The sequence below is a fragment of the Eimeria necatrix genome, genomic scaffold (genome assembly GCF_000499385.1).
Source record: "Eimeria necatrix Houghton genomic scaffold, Enh_scaff37, whole genome shotgun sequence".
Classification (NCBI taxonomy): Eukaryota; Apicomplexa; class Conoidasida; order Eucoccidiorida; family Eimeriidae; genus Eimeria; species Eimeria necatrix.
Window position 1 is genome coordinate 44,491 of NW_013654191.1, and position 11,171 is coordinate 55,661.

An 11,171-nucleotide genomic window follows, 5' to 3' on the forward strand; every position below is an offset into this window, starting at 1 on the left:
TCCGCAACCGTCAGTTACACGCGCAAAGCAGCAGCTGGTGCCTCGTTGTTCGCTGGCGTTGCAGCACGTCGAGTCGCTGCGTCAAGGAACTTTGTCCTTTACTCCTCCAACCCCTGAATTTGGCATGACGCAATAACGTGCCCCGCAGTTCTAATGCAGGAAATCAGTCGCTGGTCTCGCCTTGGTCTCATCGAGCAACAGTTGTTGAGGCGGCAACAACGGAGAGCAGCAGCAAGGAGCGTACGAAAGAGCTTCGTTGCTGCCTTCGCCACAAAAAATAGACGTGAATGCAGGAAGATTACCTTAAAAAGCGGCTAGTCTCATGACTGAACCGCATGCAGCACCTGGAACTGTTGCTGCTCCACGAGCAGGTTGAGCGCATGCAGCCCTGTCGTCAGTGCCCAGCTGCAGCAAGAAATAGTAACAGTAACAGAGAATACCGCGAGAAACCACAGTGTAGTGAAGCTGGCAACATTACTAGTATATCCCAGAACAGCAGCAACGGCCAAATAATGTCGGTTGCCGCTCGCAGCTAAGCTGCCGTGGTACACCAATCTCAAGAGCACCGACAACCAGACAGTGGTGACGTCGGCGACGGATGTGTAGCCTCAGCATGACATGACAAACCCGGCAGAGATACAAAGCCGGCAGCAGCTGCAGCAGCAGCGAGAAGCAGCGCCAGCAAAATCACACGGCAACTTATGCAAGAGCAACAGCAGCAAATGCAGCCAGAAGTAGCAGCAAGAGAGTTCTCAGAAGCAGCAGAAGGAGTAGGAGTAGGATCACCAGGATGTTCAGGGGTCAGCGCGTGTTCAATGCCCTGATTCTCGAGGAGGGCGAAGAATACCTGACGGATTGCGAGGCCTCCATTGCTGCTTCTCACCCTGTTGCTTTCCCCATTTCCCATGTTCGTGCTGCTGTTTCCGCTGCAGCAGCTGCTGAAGCAGCAGCAGGCTCAGGAGCTGCTGCTGCAAGGGCGACAAATGACGGGTCTATACACCCTTTGCTCGCTGCACTCGTGGGCTTGCAATCACATGGCCAGCACTACCAGCAACAACATCAGTGGCAGCAGCAGCAGGTGCTGCGGCAGCATCAACAGCAAAGCGAAGAGGGTCGACTGCGTCTTTGCAGCAAAAGTCTTATCTTAGACCCGCACAAGCCCGCAGCAGACATTCTTAAGCTATTGCTGCGGCGCATTGTCTTCATCGCTCAGCTCCCCAGCAGTACCAGCAGAAGCAGCTGCAGTAGCAGCGGCGTGAGCAGCAGCTGGGGATGGTATGGAAATTCCAATGCCCCCGCAACGACAGCAGCACCGGCGGCAGCAGCGGCGGGGGATCTGCGGCTGCTGCTTGGCGTTGCAGATTTCATGCGCGTCTCTCTAACCGTCATTGATGGAAGGACTCGTTGCGTGTCCCCTTTCACACAAGAAACTGCAGCAACAGCAGCACATCCACCACCTTTGTTCTCTAGCCCTCAGCAGCAGCTGCACCAGCAGTTCCAGCAGCTGCAGCAGCTACAGCAGCAGCAGCAGCAGCAGCCAATTATGTACGGCCAGCAGCAACCAAGAGCCTCGACAGATGCTGCGAAGGACCCCACTAGAGTCTTTTGTTTTGTTTTGACCATCAACGCAGCAGCAGCAGCAGCAGCTGCTGCTGCTGCTGCAGGGCCAGTGGTTGCCGGCAGCAACAAGCTGTTGCTACTGCTGCTGAATCTGTGGCGAGTGTCCGCAGGCTGCAGCCCGCTGACCCGCCTGCCGCGGGGGCCCCTGCTAGCAGATGCAGAAACGCAAGACACAAAACAGCAGCAACAGGACCAGCAGCAGCAGCTATCGCCTGAGGTCTTTGCTGCTGTAGTGCAGAGGGAGCTGCAGCAGCACGTCCGTTTCAGCTTCTCGCAGCTGGACCACAGAGAGCAGCTGCTGCTTCCTACCAATACAGGTCCGCAGAGGTGTCTGCAGCAACAGGATAAACATAGAGATGGAAATAGTTTCGGCCTAAGCAGCAACCGCGGAGATGGCATTGCTGTTTCACCACCATTTGCTGCCAGTGTCTGTACGGGTGTTCATGCTAAGGTGATGTGCATTCCCTTCGCTGTTACCAGTCTTGTGTTGATTTTCTATGCACGCTTGCTTCATTGTTGTTAAGCTCGCATTGCTTTTCTTGTAGTTAATCATGTCCTGCCGTTTGCCTGTATCAGCACAACTACACTCGCCGCGCGCAAACCACGAAGCAGCCGCTTACCAGGTCGCCTTTCTGCCTTTTTTTTCATTGCTTCCTTAGGTTTTTGGGTCTCGAAGCTGCGCCCGCTGACTTCTCAGCGAGCTTTGCTGCTGCTGACCCCATCTTATTTGTATTTGGAGCCTCATCCGAATTTTACAAACAAGCCTGCGAAGAAGTACCCTCTTGCCGCGCTCCTTCATGTGCTGCGGCGGGTGCACTGTCTGCGTCCGAGTGGGCTCGAGTTCGTGTTTGCTGCGAGAAGCAGCTGCAGCAGCAGCAGCAGTAGCAGCAGTAGCAGTGGCAACGGCGTCAGTGGCAGTCTGAGCAGCAACGCGCGGTTTGGGATGCCCGCTGCTTCCGCTGCTGCTGCTGAAGCGGCGAAAGGCCAAGATGGGCTGGGCATGCGCAGAAGGAGAGATCACAAAGTTTTGCTGCTGGAGTTCGACGACCTTTCAGAGAGAGAAAAAGTTGCATGCGCTTTAGAGCAGCTAAAGCCACAGTCAGTTCTGCTGCTATTTCTGCTGCGATTGCTATGGCGTCTGCGGCTGCTTCGTTCTTGTCGGTGTTGAGGCTGTTGCTGTTTTGTCTGGTGTTTCTGCTGTGCTTCGAACGCAATTGGTGCTGCTGCTTCTCCAGCTAGGGCCACTAATTTTATATGGTTCTGTGAAGGTGAGGTTGCGGCTAAGGCTGCTCTGATTGGTATGCAGCAGCAGCCACAAACGCATCAACGATCCTGCTCCAGCCGCAGGTTTCTCTGAGCAGTATGTGTGGATCTGTGGTGTGTCTGGTGTTCTTTTGTCTTTAGGGCCTTTATGATGCAAGCATCTGACGAGCTGTTGAGATGCATGCAGCAGCGGTGGTTGGAGGGTCGGTTGTCTTCTTTGCACTATATCCAGTTCCTTAATAGCGCAGCAGGCAGAAGCACCAGCAACTTCTCAGCTTATCCTGTTTTTCCGTGGGTCCTGCAAAGGTACGCTGCCGCATTTTCCGTTCTTCTGCTTGTAGCTGCCGCGGCTGCCTTGGCTGTAGCTGTAGCTGTGATGCTACTTTGCCTAAATTCGAGCTATGTCTACTGTTGGTGGAGAATATGCTGCTCCCTGTAGTGAGGTAGCGATATCCGCTACTGCTATCTTAGCTGCGTCGGCTATTCCCGGTTAGTGCTTCGCCAACTGCTGCGTGTAGAGACCAGCATTAGTGTGTAGGCAACCTTGCAGCAGCAGCTTCAGCAGTGGCACCCACTGCACCAGCCAGAGTTGCACTACCACTAGCATTTGGAGCAACGGCAGTAGTGCCGGCAACATCAATATCAACGGTGCCGGCAGCAGCACTGCCAAGGCCACACCATAGACGGAGCATCGCAGAGCCAACAGCATCACAAACTGCATTTTTCATGTGCCCCTGCGCTTGGGATGGCTACGCAGGTATTCCGAAGGCGACAACTCAAACCCTTTGTCTGATCCTTCCGCTTTAAGAGATCTGAGTAAACCCGTGGGTGCACTCAACGCCCAGAGGCTCGATGGGCTTTTAAAGAGAATGAAAGACGTGCAGGTATGAACGCGAGTAAGCCAGCGGCGCATGCGAGCAGTGCATGGGAGAGCTGGACGCGTATATTCAGTGCAGTTTCTGGACGAAATTTCCGAAGGCAGATACTGCAAGCAACTGATGCGCGCAGGCAATAATGCGTGCGCATTACATGCACGCAAAGCGGCACGTTTGTGTTAAGACTTTGTGCAATACTGTTGTTATACTCTGCATAGCTGCTGCTTACTTAAGGCTGCACGTGATTTTGCAGGTGGACGCGGGGGGAGTGGGCTTACATGAGGGTTGTGACGAGGGTGGCAAGAGCGGCGCAGCAGCAGCAGTAGTGGTCGACAGCGGAGCTGCAGGAGGAGGCGCAGGAGGAGGAGCAGCAGCAGACCTAAACTACATCTACGGCAGCCACTACAGCACTCCCGCCTACACGGTGCACTTCTTGGTCCGCCTCATTCCTGAGTGTCTCCTCAGACTCCACTGCGGCCGTTTTGATTGTACTCATCGCATCTTCCGAAGCATGCAAGGGGCTTGGGCAGGTAAGTATGACCCGCTGGCAATGCCCCTCCTATCCCTGCTGGCTGTGCCGGTGCTGCAACTCGTATTGCTTTGCTCGCTGCTGCTGCTACGACTCTCGCCTGCAACGCTTCGCAGCTTCGTATTTGTTTGCTTTTTTCTGCATGCGAAGTTGCGTGGGTGTGTGCGGGTGGTGGTACGTTTCCTAGGTGCATACAGCGGGCAGTCAACCTTTGTGGAATTGACCCCTGAGTTTTATTTGTACGACACTTCATTTCTTTGTAACCGACTTGCCATACGTCTCACGCCAAAACCAGCTGGCACTCCTCTCTTCGCCCCAGCTGCTGCAGAAGACTCCACTGCAGCTGCTGCAGCGGGAAATGCATCCAGAGGCAGGGCTGATGGACCCGCAGCAACAGCATCAGGTGCTGTTGCAGCAGCCGCAGAAACATTGGGCGACGTGGAACTACCAGTTTGGTGCAAGGGAGACCCTGCTCTATTGCTGCTGATGCATCGTGCTGCACTGGAAAGTAGCAGCTGCAGTAGCTCTCTCCACCGCTGGATTGATCTCATTTTTGGCTATAAACAAACGGGGCAGGTGACGACGAAGGGGATTTTGACAGAATCGCGGCTCACAATGTCAAGGTTCAGAGCCTAAAATTTAGGATATACAGTTCGGGGCACACTATTTAGGAACTTGGGGATGTGGGAAAGCATTGGAAGTTTAGGTTGTAGGATTCGGGGCTGAAGACGATGTTCAAAGTTTTCAATATTTCTTTGTTAGGCGTTTCAGGGCGCACAGTTCAGGATTTGCGGCTTAGGGTTGGGGGCCCGTGTTCTGCGCATTGGTTGTACTGTACAGGAGGCTCGCGCTGCTCACAATGTGTTTCACCCCCTGACGTATGTGGACGCCGTTGCTGCAGCAGCAACAGGTAGCTGCTGCCCCACAGGGACCCAAGAGGGAACATTCACTGTAGGATTGGCGCGGCTGCTGCAGCAACTGCCTCCCCTTGTGCGAAACGTACAGCTACAGGAGTTCGGACAGACACCCATTAAACTTTTCTCGCAACCCCATCCAATGAGGTGCTGCAGCTGCTCCTTCGGCTGCTACTGCGCTTGTTTCGGCTGGTCCTCCGGTTGCCGCTGTTGCTCATTTTGCGTTTGTTGCTGCTGGAACTCCTTTTGTCACGATTGATGCTACTGCTACATTAACGTTGGCAATAGGTGTTCGTGACCGGTCCCCGCCATTGCTGATGCAGTGGCTATTGCTGCTAGTAGAAAAACTACTTCTGTTCATTAACAATAAACTTGCGATCGCAAAGAAGCGTCTGCAGCCAGGCTCTCTGGTGGGTGTATGCTATTGTTGGTGCCGCTGTTGCTACAGGCTATCATCTCCTCTCTTTGACCCTTCTGAGTGGGAGCTTGCTTTTGGACGCTCAGCACCTCGCCATTTGCTGCAGGCTGACAGGCACCGCAGTTCAGCGGTATCAACAGCAGCAGACGTAGGATGCTCAATGTGGTCTGACGTACCGTGGCACCTGTACATTCACTACCACCCGGAGCTGCTGCCAGGTCTCCTCACGCCTACTCCTATCCCCCCTTCAATCGCTCCTTCACCAACAGCAGCTGCTAGTGCAACACCCGCTGCCGGGAGTGCAACACAACAAACGAGGCAACAGCAGCAGCCGCGGCAAGGAGCTGCAGCTGAGAGAGTTCCCCTGAAGTGGAGGAACCCTCCAAGGCCTGAAAAGGAACAACAGCTGCTGCTACAGTTACTGCTGGAGGGAGCTTCGCGTCCTCAACAGCAGCAACAACAGCAACAGGAGCTGCAGCAGCAGCAGCAAACTCGCGCCGCTGCAGCATGGAGTCGTGCTGCAGCAACTCGTCTGTGGGGCCGGAATCCCCGTAGTGCCTCTACAGCCAATTCACCCTGGCGTCGCTTCTCCGCTTGGCCCAGCAGCAGCACATTGACTAGTACTGCCACAGTCCATTCTGTCCAGAATCGTCAGCAGCAGCAGCTGGCTGTCCGGTGTCGCTGGCTAGGGCTTTCCGGTTTGTCGTGCTGCAGGGGATGGGTGGCAGTTTTGGGGCGAGACGGTCGTCTCTGCTGCTTCGATGCTCTGGAAGGCCGTTTGCTGCAGCAGCAGCAACAACACAAACAACAGGAACAGCGAGGCGGGTTGCCGGAAGGTGGAGCGGAAACGGCCATGCGGGAATGTCTGCCCCTTTCCTCTTACGCGACATCCGTATACCGCAAAGTGTCGAACTCCTCGCTGACCAGCGCAGCCCACCTGGGGTCTTGGCGGTTGCTGACCTTGGGGTGTGCAGATGGAAGCATCTACTTACAGCACTTGCCGCAGCGAGACTTGGAGCCCTCCTCCCTCAGCAGCAGCAGCAGCAGCAGTGGGCTCATGAACTTTTACGGCATCCCTGCGGGGGCCCGAAAGGAGAAGCAGCGAGTCATCGGCCATCTGGATTCTGTCTTGTCTTTATCCTATGAAGGGACTGAGGGCTGTCTCGTCTCAGGAGCAGCGGACGCGACTGTTAGGGTGTGGGGCGCCACCCCGGCGGCCTTGTTGCTGCAGCGGCTCTTCGACGAACCGGTGTCGGAAGTAACTGCAACAGCAGCCTGTGGCCCACTTGTTCTTGCAGGTACAGCCACTGGGCAGCTGCTGCTCTGGGACCTTCGATGCGCCTCCGCATTTGTTTGGGGAGCTCCTCAAGGAGGCCTTCACGACCTGCGGGGACCAATACGAGCCTGTGGCTTTGCTGAGGGCAGCAGAGTGACTGCAATTGTCCACACCCCACAAGCTGCTGCAACTTTACGCAGGCAGGAGCAGCAGCAGCTCCAGCAAATAGGAGTGGAAAGACCGCACTCAATGGAGCAGCAGCAAGACACAGCCAAGCCAAGCACCTTAGCAGCAACAGCAGGAGTAGCAGATGCAGCAGCAGCAGCGGACGCAGCGTTTCCCGTGCAAGTGTGGGAGCTTCGGGGCAGCAGCCGCGTGCCACCTCGTGCACCTGCTGGGGCACCGTTACACCCCATGTCTCCCAGCGCGGTTGTGACATGCGGGGCCCTAGATGACAGCGGCCTCGCCCTTCTTGCCACCATCGAGTCTTCTACAGTCCCTGCAACCGATGGGCCTGCTGTTTGTACTACCAGTGCTGCATGCAGGGCAGGGGTGCGACTGGTAGATTGTCTGAAGAGAGAAGAAATAAGTTGGACGCCGTTAAGTGCTGTAGAGGCCCCGCGGTACATTTCGGTGTGGCCTGCTGCTTCTGCATCGGCACCGTCACCGCAGGAAGGATCATCTTCTGAAGGACCGTCTTCGGGAGCCTGGGGCCCCACAGTGGTCGCGGTGGGGGAGGCCGGCGGAGCTGTGGAAGTTCTCTGGGTGTAAGTGTCTGCATGGGAGGGGCCCACGCGGGGCATCTGCGGAATCGTTGGGGAGCAAAACGGACATGTAGAGACGGGAGACAAATGACAGACTATACGCACAGTGACATTCAACCAAGACTGAAAATGCAGTTCAATGTGCCTCGCCACTTGAGTTACAAGCCAGTCAGCCTCCCAGCGCGGGCACCTACCGCTGACTGTGTAGACGGATTTGTCCGGTGTTAGGTGCGCTGCATTGTATCAGTCTCTCTTGAGCTCGTTTTCCATAGATGAAGCACGGTGTCGTGGGCAACGTAGGAGGGCTGTTGCTGCGATTAGATAACCAAGCCAGCGAGCTCCTAACCTAGCCCCAAGGCGATGGATACCTCCCTTCCGCGACAGCAATAGCAGCGGCAGAAAAAGATTGGCATCACTGTGAACGAAGGGACACGGTGCATTGATTTTTATGTCCAAGCACATTAGATGAGACGTCAGGGAGCAAACCTGTTTCTGTACGCGTGAATCCATGTATCGCTTAAGCTTAGGCTAAAGCTTTCAATCAGTTAAAGTTGAGGTCCTTGAAAGCAGTGAACAGTTCAAGGCCACCAAACCCTAGGAAATCTTGAACTCTCCACCTGCCTGAAGCCCGCACAGACCGTGGATCCTGGACGCACGAGTGAAACGAGCACAAGCTCTTCAAGGTTTCTTAGCTGAAACCGTTTTTCCCAAGGGCATCAAAACTACACAAAACAAGCAGAGAGAGCCGCGTGCTATGTTACAAAGCACGAAGATGGCAAAAGGAGTGCAGTGCGTACCAGGGTGAATTACTTGCCGTGAATTTGCGGAATTTAGGTGTATTAAGTATGTGGATCGTGGAGGTGTATTTTTTCCTGTAACTGACCGCAAGGGGTTCAATTGTGTTACAACGCAGGTGGGTAAAACAAGGATGAGAACACCGATTGCTTCCTGTAGTCAGCGGCATCAGCCTCGCAGAAAGCTAGGAAACAGATTGTTGCGGTGCTTCCTGAAGTACCTGAGAGCATCACACTCTGGCCACAGCTAATACGGAGTACAGTATGTGCCCCCCATCAGCTCTACCATTGCTACGGGCTCATCAGGCGCGAATTGGACGCAGCGTGATGGCACCTGAGTAACTAGCATGGCTGCAGCTAAGCCAGCACTGGCCACCTCCAACAATTCATCATTGGGCTCAGTGGCAGTGCACGTCTTATGTCTAAGAAACTTGACTGAAGTCAAAGCACCTTCGAGGGGTTAACTGCTCTACCTGCAATATGTTGAGCGGAGATCCGGGAAAGCGTCAACCCACAGTGATGAGGACACCTATGTTACTTGAGGGGAGAAAAGCTAGACACACCGGTCTTGTTTTAAAGTTACAGAGGCTCAGGCTTTTGATAAAAAGCAGAATCTAGGAGGCAAGCGGGGCATCATCCCTTGGCGAATTTTCGCTGTCACGTAGTGGCAAAAGAGGGTGAAAAGGCGGTGTTTGTCCCCACCTATTTGAGGTGAGACGCAGATATAGGGTTCGGAGAGCCTATTCCCTTTTTTAGTGTAGTGTTTACGTGTGGATTACGTTGAGTTTGAGGTTTGGGGCCGCGTTGGAGCCTCCGACACATGGAGACACGCCTGGCGGACGCCGCCACTCTTGCCGCTTCTGTTCCCGGTGAAAATACTGGTCTGGCCTTCTCAGGTTTCTGGCAAAGTTCACTTTCACGCTTGCTGAATCTTAATTGGACCATATCCAGTGACGTTTCGAACCCTACAGAGGCTCTCCCTGGAAGCCTAGCCCATAGAGTGAAAAATTGCTAAGAAAAACCCGAGATCATTTCCTAGTCGTAATTAGTCCTTGTCTCTGCATGATGCCTCTTACCCTCGCCGCGAGAATGGAAACTAGAGCATCAGCAATGGGACAGAGTTATCTGCGTGTGACACGTGAACACGTCCAAGGCAGATGCACATTGCTAAAATTCCGCCTCAGTGATCATGTTTCTTGTTTAAAATATAATTTGTTTCGTTTTTCGCTTAATTTAATAGTGTCCTTTCTCGGGAAATGCATCACAGACTGCTGGTTGCAGTCGCGATTGTTCAAGTGGCAAGCTCTCTGGGGGACATGGCGTCTCAGTCCCAAGCAACCGACTGTTGGACAGCCAATAAAGAGACGGAGGAATGAAGTTTTCCAAGTATTTTTTGTTTTGCTTTGTCCCTAGCCTTTTTTCATCAGTTTTTATGGCGTGACACCATGAGGCTCGTCAGTTCAGCCTTCCTGTCTGCCCTGGTGCTCGTGCCACGACGCGGCGCCGACGCTGCACAACCGGCACAAGCAAAGGCTGGTAAGTCTGCACCTCAGCGTAAAGTTTGAGTTTCAGTCTTCAGAATTTAGCTCGCGTGATTTTGAGTGTGCGTACAGACACGATTAACTGTCTCATTGAGCTTAATGCCGCGAGGGCCAAGGCGGACCTTGATCCCTTCAGCACAGAGCAAACGGCCGCAAAGAAACTGCCCATCGAAGAACAGGGATACAAAGACGCAGTTTGCAGCCAAATTCAAAAGGAAAGTGTATTTATTCTTACTGGTACCCCGAACAACAGTACAAGTAACGACGCAGATAAACAGCACAACATGGAGATGGTGACAGCCATATCCGCCTTCACTCGTGATTTGTTGGTCGGCTTCTTTTTTTCATGTGCTAAATATACATTTCGTGCTGTTCTTAGTGTTATTTCTTCTTAGGTGGGGGAAGTCACCCACAACGGTGGAAGTTACGCAAGAGACGGCACCTACGCCTACGCACCACAAGAGGGAACTACAGGAAACTGCACGGCTGCAGTCCGCCACTGGGCAGAAGCATACGTGAATTTCGGAGATGACCCTCCTCCTGTTTACACAAATGACAGCACCGGAGTGTACGCTGATGTTCGTAACAGGTCCTTCGTGGCTCTTTTCAATCCGAAAAAGAGCGCCACAATCGACTGTGCCTACTTCTCTTGTCCCATCTCTACTGAAGAAACTCCAAATGGAAACGGAGGTTCAAGTAACGGCGGAGGAAGCGGCAGCGGATCAGGCGGCAACGGAGCAGGCGGCAATGGAGCGTTAAACGGCCGATCACAAGAAAGTGAACACCACACACCAACTGATCTAGAGGGACAGTCTGAGGAAGACGAGGCAGCCCCTTTTGCCTTCCCTGTATCCGAAGAAACAGGCAGCAGGCAGCTTCAGGAAGACCAGAAGGATGAAGCGGCTGATTCAGCCCAAAAGCAGCCACCTAGACGCCTCTCAACTTCCACACAGTTCGTAAGGGGCCTCGTGTGTCTTACGAATCCGCCAGCCCTGGTTTCGGGACAAATGCCTTTTACGTAAGAAACCCTCATATGTTGTTGTTTCGTCTCCGCTCACCTCTTTTCACTGTCCCGAGTTCGCCCGAAAGCTTATCAATTTCCTTCGTTTCAGGCCTACTCCGATTATGGTGCTCTGGCGCCTAAAGTATGACTTTTGTGCTGTCTGACCTTTTGTAA

General features: G+C 53.8%; 2 protein-coding genes across 2 annotated transcripts; both read left to right on the plus strand.

The window, feature by feature from the left end:
• Positions 1–790: 790 nt before the first annotated feature.
• Positions 791–7,666, plus strand: ENH_00048710 (hypothetical protein, conserved; the record flags this gene model as incomplete). Its single annotated transcript, XM_013581131.1, has 8 exons — positions 791–1,937; positions 2,280–2,718; positions 3,025–3,189; positions 3,641–3,767; positions 4,012–4,288; positions 4,475–4,863; positions 5,128–5,348; positions 5,650–7,666. The coding sequence occupies 8 exons, from the start codon at positions 791–793 to the stop codon at positions 7,664–7,666; spliced, it is 4,782 nt and encodes a 1,593-aa protein (XP_013436585.1).
• A 2,232-nt stretch (positions 7,667–9,898) lies between these two features.
• Positions 9,899–11,171, plus strand: ENH_00048720 (SAG family member; the record flags this gene model as incomplete). The annotated part of the gene is made up of 4 exons (XM_013581132.1): positions 9,899–9,989; positions 10,067–10,188; positions 10,390–11,012; positions 11,141–11,171. 4 exons carry the CDS (start codon positions 9,899–9,901, stop codon positions 11,169–11,171), a joined length of 867 nt encoding a protein of 288 aa, XP_013436586.1.